The sequence below is a fragment of the Nymphaea colorata genome, chromosome 8 (assembly GCF_008831285.2).
Source record: "Nymphaea colorata isolate Beijing-Zhang1983 chromosome 8, ASM883128v2, whole genome shotgun sequence".
Classification (NCBI taxonomy): Eukaryota; Viridiplantae; Streptophyta; class Magnoliopsida; order Nymphaeales; family Nymphaeaceae; genus Nymphaea; species Nymphaea colorata.
This window is the reverse complement of record NC_045145.1, coordinates 14,468,425-14,489,821: the sequence shown is the minus strand read 5'-3', so window position 1 is coordinate 14,489,821 and position 21,397 is coordinate 14,468,425. Positions and strand designations below refer to the sequence as shown.

Here is a 21,397-nt window from a genome sequence, read left to right as displayed (position 1 = left end):
CTCCATATTGGACCAACCATGAGCGTGTCTGGATGAGAAGTAGCTCGAACTCGGCTTGACTATTGAAACTTCGAGCTCGAGAATAGCTCGACAGAAGTAGCTCGAGCTCGACTCGGCAGTTACGTGTTGAGCTCGAGTTCAACTCAATTAAGGCTGGACAAACTCGTTTGAGTAGAATTGATATTCATCGTTACGTGTTGAGCTCGAGCTCAACTCAATTAAAGCTCGACAAACTCGTTTGAATAGAATTGATGTTCATCGTTATGTGTTGAGTTCGAGCTCGACTCAATTAAGGCTCGACAAACTCGTAAACTCGTTTGAATATATTGACTTGAGTACGGCTCGAGCTCGACCCGACAGTTACGTGTTGAGCTAAAACCCGCGACTCATAAACTCGATCTCGACTTGTTAAGCAAATGACTCGCGGCTCGAACTCGTTCACGAGCCGAGCTTTAACAAGTCGAGCTCGAGTAGCTCGACTCATTGTTCACCCCTAATAGAGATGATTAATGCAAGAGCAAAAAAAAAAGTATTGAACATAAATTTTTAAAATAAATGATCAAGGGGTTTTTGCTTGTTTAATTTCCTACACGAACCATAATAGCATCAACTTGGAGTATTTATCGAAAATGACAGAATTAGAACCAGACATAATAACATGGATATTTGGAGTAGTTGAAAATGACAAAATTAGGAACAAACTTAATGCGTTGGAGAGATTCTGGATGTGGATGCGGATAAAGAGGATAAAAATTAAAGCATGTGATTTGTGCTTGAAAATAATATTAAGTCACAGCATTAACAAAGAAATATCTAGTTCGCATCCGAAATATTTGAGTGGCCCAGATTGCTCGGCGACGTCTCGAGACTTAATATCTAGATGCAGCATGCTGTAGTATGAAGAGAGAACAGCCAAGATATTCCAGTTGGCGAACGAAATCAAATTTTTTACTGTTCATTAAATTCGAACCGTGTTGATACTCTGATCCATAGTCTAAATTAAATTCGTCAATCCAACAACACTTTTCCAAAATGCGTCATTTTATTAATGTCACATTAAAATGATCACTCTGTGGGGTTGGTTTGGTCGCCGTTGTATTGATCCGCTTTGTTTATAACAGCCCGGCAAACCGAACCTGGAGAGCTCAAGGCTAGATTAGCTTATGATTTACATATTGGCTATGAATATTTATATATCAAATGCCCTTCAAATATACAGTGAGTGAGTAGCTCAGCCACTCCGCATCTGAAACCAACCCAAACAAGAGCTGCCAACAGGCTATCTGAATTAAGGGTTTCCCCTTTGAGAAAAAGTTGTTGGGAGAGAAAAAGCCGATCAAGAGGGAAGACTCATTAAACAGCATGGTGACAAGCCGTCACCAGATATACAGAAATAGTCGGCAAATAACTCTTGAGTGAGAGAGAGAGAGAGAGCTTCATAAATATGACGACAAAAGTTGTCGCCATGAAGATGTGCACAAAGAAAGAGACAGGCCAGTGTCATTGCTTCCATCCAAAACTCCACATTTGAAAAGGCAAAGCAACTGCAGATCTAAACTAAAGGTGAAATGATACACGATATTAACAAACCAACTTCTCACCGAATTTGAGGATTATGTATGTTGAGGATTTCAATTGGAGGTTAATAAAATAGGGAACCTGGAGTCCAAAAGAAGCAAAATGCTTACACTTCCAAGGATGCCCAATAATATTCCAAAGGTGCCATGATATTGGCAAAAGATCGAACTGAATTTGGTCGATCCATTTCAGCGTCTTTCCATTTTATATGGATCATGGTAGTGCAAATTAAAATCTGTGAAGTTAGAGCTTCAAATTCAACCTTGGGTTCAAAAGCTTCTGCAGATGAAATCTACTATATACTGAATACTATATTATGTGGCATAAGAGTAAGTTCGTTTCTCTATAAATTGCCACCTCAACTGTTCCTATCGTAACATCATCTCTTTCTCTCCCTCTCGCTTTGTTTCTCTCGCTCGCTAAGTAAGAAGGTGGAAAGCAAACATGCTGTTGCAGAGAGCCCGGTTGCCTGAGAGTCTGAGCAAGTACTGCTTGAAGCCATCAGGCAGTGTCTTCCGACTGCCAAAGTTCGAGTCCGCGCCTCTCTCCCCCAGATGCGTCTTCTCCTTCAAGGACGGCGCCGTCAGCTCCCCTGATGAAGCCAACGATGGCCGCTGCTGCTCGCACGTGCCCAAGGGCTGCTTTGCGGTCTACGTTGGCAAGGAAGGGACAATGAGGAGATTCGTGATCCCCCTCAGTTACCTGAGCCAAGCCATCTTCAAGGCCCTGCTGAAGGAGGCAGAGGAAGAATTCGGCTTCTCCAGCAACGGAGGAATCAGGCTTCCATGCGAATCCTTTCTCTTCGAGCACATCCTTTGGCTGCTCAAGAAGAAGGACCCCATGGTCCAGAATCAGGAGATGGTGGAGGAGCTCTTGAGTTTTTACCACAACGAGGATCGTGAGTTTAGTAGCTGAACTTTTTGCTTCTGACCTCTTTGTGGTTAATTAATCAAGTAGCGGATTCTACTAACTTCTTTATGTATTACTTGGACGTCGTACAACTAAAGTTTGCTATAGTAGCTTAATACGGGGAGAATGGAGAAGGTTGTGTGGTGCACCTGTTAATTGGTGGCCTTATTGTGAGGAGTATTAAGTGAAATTAAACTATGTAATCAACTGTCTTCCTGATCGTGTAAAGGAAAGAATTCTGACGTTTCTCTTTGAGTTTCTTCTCAACAGTCTCCGTTTTATGCTTCGTTTTCCAATTTGAAGTTCATCGGCGCATCCGTCTTTCCATTCATGCCATTTAATATCACAAACTGATCGCTAATAAGAAGGACAAAATGACACGAAAAGGCAAGCCCTTCCTCAACAAAAGAGCTAGGAGTGAAAAGCGGGAATATAGGAACGGAATCCCACTCGACACAGCAAATGGACTAAATGATATTCTGCAAGAGTTGTGATCTCATATTTAAATAACCCTAATAGTCTTTAACATTAATTCCCAATGCGTTTATATATCCAACACGTTTGTTATCTCTTTATTTGCTACATGCCAACCTTGGCGATCGAGTGGAAATAAGCTTTGCGGTTTGCACTTTCTCAAAAAACTTCACTGCGAAAAAAAAACAAAGAAAAACACACTTTTTAAAGCTTTGACCACTTCAAATGTGAGATAAACAAGTTAATCCCGTACTAAGTTTTCGACCTCCTTTAAGTTTTTATACAGGCAGAATATTGAAAAATTGTTTATCCCAACAATGAAATAAATCTCTAAAAACTGATCAACGAGATGACAATAAGAATATTCTTTCATTCAAAAAGCCATAGAAGAAGGATCATACAATTATATGTATCTAATTAATATTGTGACCTTTATTGCATATCAATTTGCTTCCATATTGTATCTTCAATTGCCCAAAGTAGGAGTACAGTCGGCAAGTACAAAATACTCCTTAAAAGGTTATCTGGTTGTAAGGATTTTATGTGAGTGTCACATGAAACTGCTCAAAGTTTATGATAGATTTATCTCTTTCGGCCATATTCATGGAGTACTCACATAGTGTCACTGCTTCCAAACAACCCCTAAATCGTCTATCATGCGTTATATTCTACTGTGAGCGTTAAAAATAAAAAATTGATAATAAAAAATTGAATTATCAAGGATGTAGTGTGAATCTCAAAGATTTTAGTGTTATTCCTGCATATATATTGTCACGTTGTACTTAGCCTAAGTCATATAAATTTCGATTTAATCCAATGTACTTGCAAACAGACACACAGATAAGAAACAAATTATGTGTGTGTCGGCACGCGCTTATGTGTGCGGACTCAGCACACTTTTCCTAAATATCTTAGCCGGTATTCTTCGTGAGGGAAACTATGCAAATGTGGTTTCAATGTTTTGAGGCCTTTTAGCATGCTGAGCTTATAGAAATCTGTTTTATATTTAAACATATGATTGGATCCGAGCATTTAAATGCGTTAAAATAGTTAACCAACTTGTGAAGATCGCCGAGCATTTATTTGTACGTTTGGCAATTACTGTTTGTACAGCAACCAGCGAAGAGATGTGCAAATTATGATTATACATCCTCTGCCCACAAGTCTTCCATGAAATCTTTCTCCCCCACTCTCTTTTTGGAGACCGGAACTCTATAGAGCGCTGGATCCTTGACACCAAGGTAACATCCAGTGAAACCCTTCATGATTGCCAACTTGTATGATCAGAATATATGTATTTTCACTACGTACTCAGACGCACGTACTATATATGTATCTTGCTAACGATATACATCATGTCACTGCCATTTAGCACGGCATGGCACCGGTACCGTATTGAAGAACTCATCATTTCTGCGCCTACCGCCGGGCACCGGCCGATCCAGATGAGTAAATCAGCACCCACAGAAAGAGAGGAACCACCGGCAGCTGCAGGAACGGCACGGCACAGGAGGCAGGCGGCGAAGCGAGGAATGCGGGGCGCCACAGGTGAGCACTGTTCTGCCGCGGGGGCCATGCACGTTGGGCCGACCGGAGAAAGGCCCACACTGGCCGGCGCGAGCATCCTCTGCCCTTCGGTGGCCTGCCTGGCTCCCGGCCCCACGCTTCTCTCGCTTGTGGGGTGATGCCTTTTTTTTTCGTGGATTCCCCGTCTCTTATGCGTCAACACCACCAGACCCACTTGTCCTTTGTCCTTCACCGCGCTATCAGAAAAGATGGAGTCCAAAGTCTTCTTCCAGGGTTCTTGATACTACGATATCCTCAATTGGATCTCCTGTTCTTATTGGAAATTAGGGGCTACCCTTTTACAACGGACCTGTCCCTATATCTTTTTCTTCAAACCCCCAACATGGTAGCCTGTGTTCGGGTCCCATCCCGGAACTCAATTAATACTACAAGTAGTTTTATTTGAAACTGTTGATGCAGCACGATACAACTTAGGATGAAAACAGTTCCAAATCTTTGGACCTGGTCCGGCTTCAATGTTCATCAAGTCCGTTAGCGGGTGTTTGATGAGGCCTGAATTGTGAAATTTTATCACTAAAAATCTCAGTTTTCAATGAAATGATGATTGGTATATCAAACAAAAAAAAAATTGATTTCAAAATTGTAGCATCATTCTTGAACCAGAATTTTAGAATTATGATTCTATGGAGCAGAATTACTTTTCATCTATCTTTAGGGCATACGTCGTAGCGGTTTTAATTCGTCGATTCAAAAGGAACGAAAAGGCAATAAATACTACGGTGATTGGTTTAGTCATAGGCTAAATAAGATATATGTTTCGTTTGGTATGTTGTAATTTGTGTATGCGTTCATGCCGGCTGCTGAAGCATAAGAATCCAAATAAACGGAATTATGTGAAATGTTGTTTTGGGTTGCTTTTAGTCGCATATTAAATTAAATAGCATAGCTGGTAAAGCTGGCAGGTGAGTGAGAGTCTGGTCGTCGGCTCGATTCTTATAGGCATTAGCTGGATGATTGATGGTGACAAACGCTTCTTCCAAGCTGAATGGAGTAACTATAAGTTCATCTGGTTCCAACGTAGCTCTAAACTCTATAAAAAGGGCTAGTTGCCAACCTCATTAATGATGGATTGAACCTGACTTTAAGCAGTTTCTAATTATTGAGATTTTGGGGATTTAAATTATTATAACCAGTTCTATAAACAAACTCATATTGAACCCAAGTTTGATCATTAAAGCTGGTCCCTTTTCAATTTTGGATGTCTAAACCATGTGGAACAGTTGCTTGACCCAATAGCAAACATAACCACGGCAGGCCTTAACTCAAATATGATTAATCATGAGTCAAACTGCCTGTGGTTTGCTAGAGGTTGTGCACAGTCGTTGGAGACTGTTAGAATTAATCGAGCTTTTGCCTCTACAGCATGCAAAAAACCCACTGAGATGCATGTTTTTGTCTCAATTCAAGATACGCATTTCTAATTTTACAAGTGCGAACCACTTCACTCCAATTAAAACATCGGTTATGTTGCGATAGAGGAAATGGTAATGATATTTTGGTTTAAATGGTAATGATATATTGTTATTGAAAAGGTACAATTGTGATATTCATAAATTTGATATGCATAAGTGATTTTATAGCATCTAGAAAGTTACATGTGGGTGATAATATATGTGACTTACTATTATATAAATGACAAGACATACGAAGTCTAATTCACGTCAAATCTGGATAAGGTATTTAAAGTCATGAACTTGGGCATTTCTTGTTGGGCAACCAAACAAGCTCCAAGAGAGGCGAACGACGACTACGGGATCCGGTCGGGGAGTAGTCGGGTCAAGAAGGTTCAACCCGCTGAGCCCATTCCGGAGGTCAAATTATGGTCAACAGAGGTAAGAATGGCGGGAAAGATGCTTCCACGCATTCGGAAAAGGGGACAATTTTCCCTCCAATTTACATACCCCGCCCTAACGACGCTCTCCCCTTCTCCTCATACCATACCAGTCGTCTCGGTCACTACATGCCCTAACTCCGGCGAAATCGCCTCCGCGTGCCGGCGATCGCTCCGGAAGGGTTATTCTCCGTCCCAATTCAGGGCTGGTTGGCCCGATCCATGGCACCTCGCAAGAACCTGATGGAATTCTTCGGCAGAAGGTCGCCGAAGACCCCGAGCCAACCGATGCCGGATCAGCCCGACGAGAAGGGTGAAGAAACCGGCACGTCTGGCGCTTATGGATCGCAGGGGTCTGGAAGCAAGCATCGCCGGCCGGCTAGGCAGTGTGTCCGAAAGCTTCCGCTTGATCTCGAGAGGGATGGAATCGAGGGCGAAGGGGAGTATGAAGGTGTGGCTGATGGAGAAGGTGGTTCGGGTGGACGGAAGCTAACGAAAACTAAGGGGAAGACCACGCCGAGGTCTTTGATAAGGGTACTCGGCTGCTTTTTCTGCAGAACCTGAACTTTTCTCTATCCGCGTCTCTTTTTTGTTCGTCCCTTCGCTTTCGTAAATTGTGTTTACGAACTTGTTTCTGACTTCGTTGTTGGTTAAAACCACAGGCTAAGCGGAACAATGCGTCGAATAACGAAATCGATAATTCTAAGGGGCCAATCGGTTCCCAAAACGAGGAATGTTCTGCGCTGAGCTCGGGTAAGAAAGGCAATTTCGATTTCCTTTTATAATTCCGACCGGCATTGGATCGTTTGGCGATAAATCCATGTGGAAAATTCTCGACATGTATTTTAATACCCTCAACTTGTATGTTTCAGGATCAGATTTCTTTGTAAAATTATCTGAAAGGAGAAAGCGGCGTAAAAGTCTCCAGCAGGAGAAAGGAGAGCACGTTCCCGGAGACACCACAATTGCAGGTTTCAAAGCTCTAAACATGCCTTTTTTTCTACATAACAATTTCTTGGAGCAGTGTTAGCATAGTTTCCACATGATTAGGGCTGACCATGTGTCCACGACATTGGATCAACTGAGCCATTTATCAGTATGGAATCCACGTAAACTAGGATGATTGGATTCAAGTCCAAAGTAGAAGTATGAATTCGATAGCATATGAATTTCAAACTTTGTGGTTAACAAACACTGGACAGCTAAACAAATTAAAAGACATCGCTGTCTGATTTCAAATTCAGATTTATGCCATATAACTTATGTTCAGTTTAGCACATTTAGTAATACTAATAATCAGAGTGAATTTATATCCAATAAGACTGCCAAATGAAGAATGCATAACGTTTTACTGTTGTCTGTACTGATGCAGATGAAATGCATCAACAGTTGAGGATGTTGAAAGACAATTTATCCTCTGGCGAGGAGAATGGATTGCGAGGCCAGATTCGAATGCTTGAAGGCAACCACTTTGCTGCTAGTAACCGATCTGACCGTAGTAACAATGGTTCACCCGCTAAAGCTATCGATCTCAGATTGGAAGCAAAAAGGGCGGCAGAAGTAAGTGAACGTTTGTTTCCTTTTGTCATTGGTGCAAAAGGGATGGCAATGGGTTATGGATTTATAGTTAATTTTTCTGGTATATGCTAGTCATAAAGTTCTTGCATCTGATGGTTAGATTCTCTTTTTATAATAAGAAGACTCCTTGGAAATATTATGAAGTCATTCTACCTGGGATTTGAGAAATAGGATTCACATCTGGAGCCATGATTTTCAGTTTGATGACATTGTGCTTTTTTCTAGGGTCTTCACAAGTTTTTACTTGTCCTGAAAGTCCGTAGGTTCCATACAAGATGTACTAAGATGCTTTTGGTTGCAATTGCAACCTTAGATCAGGTTTTAGATCCGTTCTTGAAATAAAGATTAAACAACTCATAGCAACGTGTCTGTTGGTCATTGAAACCAGTTTTTTATCTTTCAATGACATGATGAACCAAACGGGTTAAACACTTAAACCAGAAATGGAAGTGGCATGCATAAGCTGGTATTTGAAATAGACAAAGAAAGTTGCTGAAGATGACGGTTTAATACTGATTGTACATTTGCAGCATCTGATAATTGGACACTTGTCGATGGATTCTCAATGTGATGCCTTTACTGCATTTTGGTTTGGTACAGATAAGGGTAGCAGATGTCTATGAAGTATGAACTAGGCACCCAATCCGTGCATGCAAAATGAAATTGCTAGAAAGAGTGCAGCTCTTGATCCCTTAAATGTTACTGTATCAAGTGAAGCACTAAAATTGCACAAAGAAGGGTTATGGTCGAAAGAGACAAATCCAGAATGAATGTGTGTATTTCACAGATAAATGTTCTCCCGATAGGCAACAAATTGTTTTCCATTCAAACAACCAATGAAATGAAAAAGCACAGGCCTATTTTGTTGTTTTATCTCAAAATGCTTGAGCCCTTAACTGACATGTGTGCAGTTTTGCATATTGGTATGATGCGCATGTGCAAGCTTCTTGCCTCTACTCTCCAAGTCTTGTTTGTGTTGATAGCTTGATATGCATGCAATTTTATCTTGCACATACAAATGCTTCCTGTTTGTAACAGTTCTGGGTGGATTAACTGTTGCTTGATCTGGACTATCATTGGTTGGGAAGGAAATTTTTTGCAAGAACGTGCTCTTGTGTTGTAGGGCCATTCTTCTAAATCTCCTACACGTTTTATGGTGTATATTCTGTCAATTGCATAGGGAGAATGAGCATGAGTTTCATTTGAATATTTCAATTGAGAATTTTGAAGTTCTAGATGGATCTTGTACATCTTAGGCAAAGAGATTTTTGCTCCTAAGTTTACAAGGAATTCTGATCAATTTCTTAAAATAATTTTTTACTGCATATTTATTCCTCTTATGTCCTTGTCTGCAACACCACAACCAGCTATATTGTCTGCTTAATGTAATAGTGCTTGAATATGTGTTTCTTTCTGCTTTGAGGAGAGAATGAATTCTCATTGTTCTTTGTTCATAAATGGCTGGTGAGCAGATCTTTAGTAACTCCCGTAGTGATCAGCAACATTATCCTTTTGTGAAGCTTGGCTAACATAAAAATAATATAGTTTGTCATTTGGAGTGCATACTGCTGATTTTGTGAGATACTTTGTTTTATCGCTGTTCGATTAGCCCGCTTTTTGTTACCAGCAACATTGGAAACTATATTACCATACAAACAGCTCCACTTTATGCATTTCCTGCGTTTGATTATTTCCCTTTATGTTTTTTCCTGCATTTGATTCAAGAGGGCTTTTTTTGAAAAATGTGATGCTTATTTCATTTGCACTGTTGGAATCCCCCTCACCAAATGCCACGTTGTGGGTTTAGCATAGGAAACTATGCAACTATAATTAACGTATTGGTATTGTCATGAATGCTGAATTACAGAAACCAGTTTCTGCTACTATGAATTTTGTTGCCTATGATCACAATCATTTAATCTTTTAGGAAAATGCTCGCCTCTTTGCTGGAAAACAAATACATCCATTTTTTGTTTCATGTCAAACATCAAAAAGATTGTCAGAGGTATGTCACTGGGGAAATCGTTGTGACTCTGTCTTGCAAGAGGATATGACCATGCCATATGCTCCATTACATGTGCTGCAGACAAGTCAGGTATATTTCTTCTTCATTCCCATTTCATGACCATTAGTTAATTTTCCTTAGTGTTCCTCAGAAAGTCTTGGCAGTCATTAAAGTATTTGTTTATTTATTTTTTTCCTCTTTCAGGAGGATGAGGTATTATTGAATTGGCAAGATTGGGTGGTTTTTGAGGGAAACGTACTTAAACGTGCTGATCCTATTATTGTAGAGGATATGACTTTGGCATGGCTTCATGGATCCAAGCCTCTAAAAATTGATAGCTTTGTGAATATTCCAAATTTGGCAGAATCAACATTTCTGGAACAGCAGCTTGAGAGAAGAGAAAGTGGGTCGACAGCCTCGACCTCATGTTCTTCTTTGTTGATTGGTGAGCAGAATTGTGAAGTTGAGATGGAAGCACGTGTAAGAAAGTCTCTCTCTCTCTCTGTTTCTTCCTGTCTGTGTGTGTGTGAATGTGTGCTGGTGGGGGTTGCTTTGGTGGAAGTGCAATAGCTTATTATGCATGTGCTTTCATTAGCACAAAATGGCTTTATATTTAGTTGCTATAGACGTATAAAAATATCTAATATTCAGTGACTAGAATTTGAAGGTGGTATAGCGATTTTCTGATGGGACCATGGTTAAAGCCGCATTTGGAGCCACTTTTCTTTAGTTCCTGTAAAAGATACTCTTTATTGGAAGCTCAGTTCTACTTTTGCCAATTTATGTGGGTCATCAGTCATGCTGTACATTTCATACCTGACTATTTATTATAGGATAATACTACTAATTTTAAAAGTATATGTGTGTGTTTTTGTGTATGAAAACCATGCACTCTCATGTTTAAAGGCCAGATACAATTTGACAGGAGGCCCCTGTAGATGTATGAGCAGCATAGCGGCCTGTATTTGACTGCATTTATATCATGTTAACATGTAATATAACTATTTCTACACCAGATACTATTTCAAATGCTGTTGTTCAATTTCTGCTTCAATATAACTGTTGTATAAGCAACATATTAACTATAATTTCATATGTTTTTACAATTCAATGTACAATTTTTACTAAAAATGCATGAGAAGCATGGAATTCTGCATTCAATGTGAAAACTTTCTATCTCAACATCTTGTGTTTGACAAAAAATGACTGGTTTTCAGTTGTAATTTCACACACACACACACACACACACATGTATATATATATACATAGTTACATACATATCTGTTCTTTTAAGCATACGTATGTATAACTTTTTCTGTTACAATAGGATTTTGTTTATTTCTTTTAGTTAGACAAATATAGACAGATGCCATGGTTATTCATATCCTTTTATGAAGCTGGATATTCAATGATATGTATGGGTACTCACCATATGAACATGTATATTAGCAGGACCGTGCCCCTGTTGACATAACAAGGAATCATGTATGTGGAGAACTACATGACGAAAGGTTGGAAAATTTTCTATCTTATCTTCTTTGTATTTGGCTTTCTTTGAATGGCTTGTCTATAATTCTTTAGTGATTCTCAAATTTTGTTTGAGGTGCATGAACAATTAGTAAATGAGTTTTAGCCATTGATATGTTTAGCAACTGAAAATATTTTTGTATTCTGTCGCTTGTCCATATTTTGGTTCATGGACAAATCTCATTTGCGAGAACAATTCAATGTACTAGATATCAATAACTGGCAAACTAATCCTTATGAGAAAGTACATAATAATAAAGCCAAATATTGTTGCTTGCTATAGATTATTCAAAACAAGGTTCATGAGGCAAGCACCATGTTTTGGATATTTTACATGGGCATGCCATTTTGGGTGCCTTACTTGCGTTGTCTTCTTGGGTACATCATTTTGATTAAACTTCAGAGATTGTTAACTTCGTAGTTGATTGAGGAGATCCTTTTGGTTAATTCTGTAGTTTTCTTATCTATTAATTTCAATCTTGTCAAAGACAGGTGAAACTTAGATAATTTTTTTAATATCTGTCAACTCCAGAGTCGTTTAGGGGTATGGCAACAGTAACAGTATGTTACTGTTCTGTGTATTTATCCTAAAAAGTTGAAGTAGGTTCATGGAACAGGTTTTAAAGTGTTCCATGAACCTGCCCTAATTTTTAGGGTAAATGGAACATGTTACTGTTACCAAATGGCCCGTTAGTGGAACAACTGTCGAGCAAGGTCAATCTCAGCTTGTTGGTACTTGGTATGAACTCAAGACAAGACTCATTCATTTTACCAGTCGTGAGAAGCGAGCCAGCTTTTCAATGCCTCTGAATCAGCCAAATCTTGATGGCCTTCACTAAAATCAACCATGATTCTTATTTCCGCTTCGGACATGGGAGGATCGGACGGCTGGACAAATCTATCCCAATCCTTTCTTTCGTCGCTACTTTGATTCAAAAGGTAACCTGAGTGACGGAAATTAGCAAAGCCCCCAGCGTCACGAGCAAAGCCCTACGCTTTGCGAGTGCTTCTTCAAAGTATGAGCTTTTTGGTATGGTCAGCACTAATGGCATACAATTGCAATTCTGGTTCCTGTTGTCATTCTGGACGAACTCCGCCAAGACCACATTCATCTTGTCCCCGCTGATAGAAGGAAAGAGTACAGTGCCCATAGCGAATAGGATGAAAGCCGACGCCCTGGTGTCTACATCAAATCAAATCCGCTCGTGGGCACCTTTCAAGAAATTAGTCCTGTCCATCACCTTTCCTTTCAAGAAATTGCCATGAATCCTGACCTTTATGATACTTGTAAGTTGTAACCTCCCATATGGGTGAAGTAAGAAGGTGAAGTAAGAGAATTCAGCAAAACTGTTTCTGGCTTGGCAATCCTTGTTGACTCATTGTATGGAATTTGACATCCACAAAATCTGCATTTGTTGTATGAGGGTGTTCTCTTTTCTTGCCTAAATTTCTGAAGAGTTCTGTTGCTGTCGGTGCACTTTCATTTGATTCTTGACTATGTCTGGTACTGAATGAAAATATGTGACATTTAAGGGGAGAACACAGGACATTTTTTGGAGGTGTTTTCAAGAACTTTTTTTTTTTTAACTAAATCTGCCACTCATAAGTGCAATTTTAAACTTGTCAATCTACTGCTGCCATGCTAAATTATTCGTCTTTGATAGGATCATACTAGCTTGTCTGCAGTGGAACATAGATTATGTCAACACAGAGACAAGTTGGGAACAGCTAAGAAGTTGTATCATAAGACACCATGCTGTTGTCTGGATATCAAACTGTTGGTTGCCTGTGTATTTTGATGATGTCTCCATTTCCTTCAGAAGATAATATTGGTTAGCTTTGAGCTTGATTTGCGTAGCTTTCACATCATATGTCTGCATCTCCAGGATGAAGCCATACTATCTTCGGTGTAGCAGCCTTCAACCTGTTGCCAACTTGTGGGTTGACAAATACCAACCAGACAGGGCGTCAGAGGTTATGCTCTTGCATGCATTGTTCACAGAAACTTAAATTTTATGATGTACATAACTCGTGATCATTTGGATTCATAAATCTTCACTTGAAGTAGCCATTTACCGGACCTTTTTTGCAGGTATGTGGCAACCTTGACTCAGTTAAGTTTATAAATGAGTGGATGCATTCCTGGTATATTCAGAACCCTGCGAATGATAAAATTTCTTCTCATAATGACGACCATGAATGGATTGAAGATGATGATGCTGTAAATGACATGTATGGGATTGCACTAAAAAATATTCTATTGCTAACTGGACCTATCGGGGTATGTAACTATGTTCATGTAACTGGATGTTCTTTTCATGTACTGCAACAGTAAATGATGAGGCAACCATTTCATCTTTCACTCTCTTTTTGTTTTTATGTAGAGTGGGAAATCTGCAGCAATTTATGCGTGTGCCAAAGAGCAAGGTTTTCAAATAATTGAGGTATCTATGATTCTGATGTTTTTTCTTCTTTAATTTGATCATGCAAGGAAACCTGTGGTGAGCACTGATCACCATGGGAAAGCTCAGGATGCAGAATGGCAGGTAGGGTACCTGATCCAATAGCTTTATCTCAACACGCTTCTTCTGTTTTCTGCATGTGGTAACCGTAGTCTGACTGTCCAAGCTATCAATGCTCTTTTCTTTCTTTTTCAAATTGTGACTGAAGCTAGCTTCCTATTATATTTTAGCAGTTCCTTGGAATGCAACCAACCAAACAAGGGTGCCTAACAGTCAGTTGTGCATTGACTGTTATCTGAAAATTTTAAAGGAGCATATGTGCATTCTTTTAGTGAAACTATCAATCTAGCGAATCAATTGTTTAAGAAGTTTATCCTCTATTTTTGTTTTGTAGGTCAGTGCATCTGATTGGCGGAGTGGAACAGTTGTGAAGCAAAAGTTTCGGGAAGCTATGGAATCACAATGCCTGAAAAAGTGGTTTGTAATGTCTCTTTGTTTAATGTTTCTTTTCTACACCTTGTGGATTTCTGGATGGAGGTATTGCTTCTGTTACTTTTGTGGTCCTGGTGCATAACAAAATCATGATGGCCACCTGAGCTAGCAGAAGTGGCAATGGTGAAAGAAGTCCCAATTCTGTTATCATATTATAATTCTAACCTTGCACCACACATACAAGTACTTCCTTGATCATCCTACTGACTTTTGATGATAGAGTTTCTTGGTAATCAACTATGTCATTGACTAATAATGCCAACCTTGTACAAGGAACTTTTTGGATGGTTCAATAACCATAGTTGCATTTTGAACAAATCTCTAGCACCTGAGAGGGAGAGAGAAAGGCAAAAATGCATGGGAAGCTTCAAGCAGCACCACCAAGTTATTGATTAGAACGAACCTATGTTGATGAACCTGTAGCTTTTCAAATAACAACTAGAATGCTGCAAAGGTATCTTTCAGAAAACAGGAAAGCACATGTAAATTTCTTGTTTTCTCCCTCATGTGCATCACTAGCAGGGAAGCACTACAAGCGCATAGACGATGAACTCTTTAACAGTCTTTGATACCTTTGAGCTGTTGACAAGTTCTAATACTTTAATTTCATTACCATTGCAGGTCTCATGAAGACCCTGTTGGTTCACAGAATCAACATGGTATAGGAACCTTCCCAATTGAAAATAAAAGCCTGGAGTGTGGAAATTCAGGAGACCTCAGAAAAGTGAATTTTGAATCTGTTTCTTGCCTAGAACAAGAGAATGCTTTGGAAATGGAAGTTTCTTGCAATTTTATGGAGTGTAGGGGTTTAGGTAATCAAGTTGCTAGTAAGACTTTGATCCTGTTTGAGGATTTCGATGCAACACTTGATGAAGATCGTGGGTTGATTGCAACTATAGTTGAACTTGCTGAAACAACCAAGCGGCCTATTATTCTGACAAGCAATAGTAAGGGCGTTGTCCGGCTTGCAATGAAATATAACTTTATGGTTCTTATGCATTTATCTTGTTTCCATTCTTAAAGTTGAACATCTGCAACTTTACAGGTGAGGACCCTATTCTGCCTCCGCTTGTGGATAGGGTCACGATCAATTTCACTCTTCCTTCAGTAGATGAGTTGGTTTCCCATGTGTATATGGTATATTGTTTCATCTATCTATTAAAATTTCTTTTGGATGTCCAAAAAAGTTACAATTAACTGAATATCTTTTTGTAGGTTTGTGTTTCCGAAGCTATCAACATTTCACTGCAGTTAATAGAGCTTGTGGTTAGATTTTGTCAACGTGATATACGAAAGACCCTCATGTTCCTTCAGTTCTGGTGTCAGGGTCGAACAGATCAAGGAGGTAAGCCTCTGGAAAAATTATGGATGAGAAATTTTATTACATTGTGCTAGTATTGCATGGCTTCATGTGTTGGATCACCTTGGAAAAACTTCAAGAATGATGAACATGTACCATTGTCAAGAAATAGGAAGCAACTTTATCAGATAGTTATTCTATATGGTTCATTATTCTGCAATGTTTACTCCTAAGCGACAATGAAGCTGGAAATCATGACCTTCAATGATACCATGGTGGGTTTGGCTTTTTAAACAGAGCTAATGGAACTGTGGTATATCATAGATGGTATGCTCGTCATCGGTACTTGATTTGCAGTATTCGCTTTGATTGTCTACAGCACGCACGGGCATGCCCTTGGCTGCATTTTTTGTATCTTTTGCAGGTTTGTGCATGTTTTCCTTATATGTGTATGTGTTGTCTTACCCAAAATGGTGAGTTGCAAGTCGTCAAATTATCTGCTGAAGATTATAAAGCAGAGTCTGTTCTCTGCATGATGGATAAATGCAGTTTGTATGTCCCTTCTACGTTTTTATATCCGTTGTATTTTTTTTTTGAATTGTAGGACTGAATATTCTTCCATGTGTAGATAATGTAAGTTGCCTGCTGAAGGTGCTTAAGTTCTCTCTAATTTCAAGTGCATGACACGAACGAACTTATATAACAAGTTGTTTCTCCTTGTCATAGCTAATCATTTATGCCTTCTCCCTTCCCTTCTTTTTCTTTGTGGGTGAACTATGATGGTTTCCGATGGCTTTCAGGCAATAAGTCATTATGTGCTTATGGGCCAGTACCTTTCAACATTGATGCTGGACACTATGTGATAAAGAAGGTGATTCCATGGGGCCTTCCATCCCAGCTGTCGGAGTATATAGAACAGGAGGTCTCTAAATCGTTGGCCAAGACGAAAGCCATTGCTCTGGATGAGACAATAACAGAAGAGCTGAGTACTGCGGAAAATTTGGAGGATCGGTTAGGTCATAAGAATGAAGACATGAGTAACAACGAGGATGGCTTATCAAAATGGAAGTTGGCTATGCATGATTTTGCTTTAGAGTCATCGATTCTATCCGATATTAGTCCTTGCAAGACTGTGGAAACCACCAAGCAGTCGAGGCAAAAAAGACGTGTCGTAGTTTCAGATTCCGAAGATGAGCCTTACATTGACAAAGTATATCTGTCAGAGCGGCTGCCTCAGCATCTTGGTGAAGAGTCCTTGCTAGATGTGCCAAATAATTCTTTTTCCATGCAAGAACATCCTGAGGCGAACCATCTAGATGCGACGTTACACGAGAATCTTCTGGGAGGTCCCAAAACAAATGGAGTCGGTTGCACTCATTACTTGAATGGATCTCCTGAAATTTCTTGCATCCCAGGACTATCTTTTGTTCCTGAAACAGAAATAGACAACGGATATTTGGAGCAAATATCATCAGTGGCTTGTTTTCCTGATCTTGCGCAAAACACTTGCTTGGGCAGTTCAGATATGCTTAAAGAACTTGGAATGGAGATAATTAACTTAGCACAAACCGATGGAGAACCGGACAGGGTTTCTGAAACTCTATGCTGGGATGCCTGTGACACGGCTGCAGAATCAGTTCCTGGCTGTAATGATTGTCATTTTGAGCCCCCCCTGGCTATTTTTAGAACGTGTCCTTTGATTGATGAATGCAGCCGTGCGGATTTCAGTAGCAGTTTCATGAATAAAACGAAACCGAAACGACTAGTTGTAGCTGATTTAGTTCAAGAGACGTGGAAGAAGCTGCGAAGCCAGGGCTCGGAAATCAGGTTTTGTATTGAAACAGAACAAAGCGCATCTTCTTCGTTAAAGATAGCCAGTGGGCTGACTCAACTTATTTCTGATGCCGATGTGATGCGTACCGCTGGCTGTGTGCTTTTCAAGGTGAGTGTTTATAACTAAGTTGCTTTCGGTGAGCGGAAAACACCAGCAGAGCTTCCCTTTGAGCTCGCGAATCTTATCAAGTATATCTGCAGTATCCTGCGCAGGCATCAATATTTGATGAGGGCGATCGACATGTTGACTTAATGTCCACATTTGCTGAGCATGGCCTTTGCTTCTACGCAAAGAAGAGTGCTCCAATAAGGAGACACCTGGACCCCGCCATCGAGTTGGACTTGGCGTCGGAGATTCTGGTCTCCAGCATGGATGGTCTAACAATAGGGACGCTGGTTGCTCAGGAGAGTGGTCATGGCTCCTCAATCCAACTAAAGATTTTTGAGGAATTGATGGAAGAAGGCATGCTGCCTGACAGGTTAGTTTTATTTTCATAAGGAACGTTTAATTAGCCTAAACGAATTTGTGTAATGGACGGATGAAAATCCACCTGTCCATACACACGGGTAAATTTTTCAGAAAAATCTCTCGTCTGACATTCGAAATGAAAAAATTTTAGGGAAAGAAAAAAATCAGCCTTACAGGGGTCCAACTGTTTGCTAAACAATTTCCACGTGGTACAGCCAGAAAAATTTACTTGTTGAAAATTTTTATGCTATCGAACACGCCCTACTGTTATAGCCTTTCCTCCCACTGATGTCTTCTCTCGTTGTCTGGGGGGGGGTGTCTAATTTTTCCAAGAAATTCGATATTTTCTGAGAACACGATCATTTTGAAGGCTAATAATTATGTTTCCTTGATAAATCTTAAATTGGTCGTGTCTATATATATCAAACATAAAATAAACGAGAGTTCTTGCTACGGTTAATGCGATCCAATATTTTCTGAAAATTTTACTTGTTGAAAATTTTATGCTACCGAACATGCCCTACTGTTATAGCCTTTCCTCGCAGGGATGTCTTGATTTGTTGTCTCCGGGTTGTGTAATTTTTAAAAGAAATTCAATATTTTCTGAGAACACGATCATTTTGAAGGATTAATAATCTTGTTTTCTTGATCAACCTTGATTTGGTCCTGTCCATATATCAAACACAAAATTAAACGAGAATTCTTGATACGCTTAAAGCGATCCAATATTTTCTGAAAATTTTTATGCTACCGAACACGCCCTACTGTTATACCGCTTCCTCCCACTGATGTATTGATTTGTTGTCTCCGGGTTTAATTTTTAAAAGAAATTCAATTTTTTTCTACGAACATGATCATTTTGAAGGATTAATAATTTTGCTTTCTTGATCAATCTTGATTTGGTCGTGTCCATATATATCAAACACAAAATTAAACGAGAATACTTAGTATGCTTAATGCGATCCAATATTTTCTGAAAATTTTACTTGTTGAAAAGTTTTATGCTATCGAATCACGCCCTACTGTTATAGCCTTTCCTCTCACTGATGTTTTTGATTTGTTGTCTCCGAGTTGTCTCATTTTTAAAAGAAATTTAATTTTTTCTGAGAACAGGATCATTTTGAATGACTAATAATTTTTGTTTTCTTGATTAACCTTGATTTGGTCGTGTCGGTATGTCAAACCAAAAATCAAATGATAATTCTTCATACGCTTAAAGCGATCCAATATTTTCTGAAAATTTTACTTGTTGAAATTCTTATCGAACACGCCTTACTGTTATAGCCTTTCCTCCCTTTGCCGTCTTGATTTGTTGTCTCCGGGTTTAATTTGAAAAAAAAAAATCAATATTTTCTGAGAACACGATCGTTTGAAGGATTAATAATTTTGTTTTCTTCATCAACCTTGATTTGGTCGTGTCCATATACCAAATACAAAATCAAACGAAAATTCTCGATACGCTTAAAGCGATCCAATATTTTCTGAAAAATTTTACTTGACAATTTTTATGCTATCGAACACGCCCTACTGTTATAAGCCTTTCCTCTCACTGATGTCTTGATTTTTTGTCTCCCGGTTGTCTAATTTTTAAAAGGAATTCAATATTTTCTGAGAACACGATCATTTTGAAGGATTAATAATTTTATTTTCTTGATCAATCTTGATTTCGTCGTGTCCATATTTCAAACCCAAAATTAAACGAGAATTCTTCATACACTTAAAGCGATCCAATATTTTTCTGGAATTGATAGCTCTGGCTCGGAGAGATTTTACGTTTGATACCTGATGAAAGGTTGTCTATGATGATAAGGTTATTCTTTTCTCATGTTCATGATACGAGCATCGGCATCAAGCTTTCATAACTTTCCACTTGCGCTATTTGTACCCTCTAGGTACAACGTTATCATATTCATAAGCAGCTTTGTTTTAATCATGTCATACGACATTGTTCATTAAGCTAGGTCATCATTTGAAGGCGTTGTGCAATTTTGAGTTTCTTGTAACTGTTCCTGCTTTGCTCTTCAGACTTGAGGATGATTCGATGCTTTCCGATGCACTGTTGACGGTCGTCCCTATACGGTCATATTTGGCGTCGAGGGGTGCTGCCTTCCACGAATACTTGTCATTTTTGAGCCAAATATCCAAAGGAGAATCTACTCGTCTTGCCCAAGAAGGCAAGTCCCGAAAATGTGGCAGGTACTACGTGCCTTCCCGAGCCAATACGTGACAGACATGATAAAATACACAATGCTTTGATTTGATACCGTGTTGTTTGCAGGTTTAGAGGTTCCCGTCATTACTTGAGGACAGGTCCCTTTTCAATGTCTGCCGAAGATGTCCTTATGTTAGATCAGCATGCCTGCTACAAGAAAAGAGACCCGAAATCCATTGTGAAGGTTGATCCAACTTGATGCGTTAACTGATTTTGCTTCATGGTTTTGTAACGTGAGGCCGTGATGTGTCTGGCTGGTGTAATCAGAGATCTCAACAGATGGAGCAAGTAAGCAAGTTCCTGGCCTTGGTATATCCATTTGTATAAACGTAAGAAGGGATGCTTACGCATCTTGATCAAGGTGTGAAGGAGTTGCTAAACAGGCGAGCAGCGGGAACAGGTGTCAATGTACAAATGACGTAGTCTCAGTCACAAAATGCGGGCTCCACTCTTAAGTATTTCAGATGTCATTATTTGGTTGATGATTTATGTATTTGGCCCGAGGGCTTGACACCCTAGCCCTCGGATTTGTATTGGCTCTGCTAGAAATAGGAAAAGCCACCACCAAGGGAGAAAAGAACGGTCAGGGGAATGGTGGGTGTAAGTGGCTTGCTCGCGAAGGTGCGGCGTCATGAAGTAGATACATCATTTATTCAAATGTTATTGGATATCTGATACTAACCTATACAGGCTATCCAACCGAACTAAAATGAAGTGCAGGAATGGGTATCTGAAGAAAATTAAATGTAAACGTTTAGATCTAGATTCAAAAAAAAAAAAAAAGTGAATGTTCAAAACTGAGTCTAAATCCCATGAGAGGTATGGGTTGTGTTGCCTTTTCATGCTTAATCTTGTTTTATCCTCAGCTTTCAGTTTTGGATTCTGTAAGGGACAGACCACCAAAAAGTCGAACTCATGATGTCATATTTGCATTGCCGCTTGCATTCCTGTTCCGTGTGAAAAGTAAAAGAATACACAACGTAAAAGAATAATCGCTTTCTTTGCTTAATCTTATTTGTACAGATTGATAGCTATCTAATTTTGTCTCCAAGCTAAGATCCTGACAAGCCATTGTTAAATTATGTGGAAAAACGTATCCCATGGTATTGAACTCTTGGCCTCCCACTTGAAAATCACAAT

General features: G+C 39.4%; 2 protein-coding genes across 2 annotated transcripts; both read left to right on the top strand.

The window, feature by feature from the left end:
• The first annotated feature begins 1,959 nt into the window (after positions 1–1,959).
• On the top strand, positions 1,960–2,656 carry LOC116259392 (protein SMALL AUXIN UP-REGULATED RNA 9-like). The gene has a single exon (XM_031637187.2). The coding sequence runs from the start codon at positions 2,023–2,025 to the stop codon at positions 2,491–2,493; it is 471 nt and encodes a 156-aa protein (XP_031493047.1). The 5' UTR covers positions 1,960–2,022; the 3' UTR covers positions 2,494–2,656.
• A 3,783-nt stretch (positions 2,657–6,439) lies between these two features.
• LOC116259478 (uncharacterized) lies at positions 6,440–20,925 on the top strand. The gene is made up of 18 exons (XM_031637320.2): positions 6,440–6,913; positions 7,042–7,132; positions 7,252–7,350; positions 7,752–7,939; positions 9,885–10,052; positions 10,167–10,442; positions 11,415–11,473; positions 13,376–13,463; positions 13,582–13,770; positions 13,874–13,933; positions 14,346–14,428; positions 15,065–15,390; positions 15,489–15,580; positions 15,659–15,788; positions 16,544–17,685; positions 17,778–18,055; positions 20,071–20,241; positions 20,324–20,925. The coding sequence occupies exons 1-18, from the start codon at positions 6,602–6,604 to the stop codon at positions 20,454–20,456; spliced, it is 3,885 nt and encodes a 1,294-aa protein (XP_031493180.1). The 5' UTR covers positions 6,440–6,601; the 3' UTR covers positions 20,457–20,925.
• Positions 20,926–21,397: the final 472 nt, after the last annotated feature.

Coding starts and splice junctions, on each gene's coding strand:
- LOC116259478 (XM_031637320.2), top strand. CDS start 6,602: ATGGCACCTCGCAAGAACCTGATGGAATTCTTCGGCAGAAGGTCGCCG. Junction 13,771..13,873: donor TGCTAACTGGACCTATCGGG/GTATGTAACTAT, acceptor GTTTTTATGTAG/AGTGGGAAATCTGCAGCAAT. Junction 13,934..14,345: donor AAGGTTTTCAAATAATTGAG/GTATCTATGATT, acceptor TTTGTTTTGTAG/GTCAGTGCATCTGATTGGCG.
- LOC116259392 (XM_031637187.2), top strand. CDS start 2,023: ATGCTGTTGCAGAGAGCCCGGTTGCCTGAGAGTCTGAGCAAGTACTGC.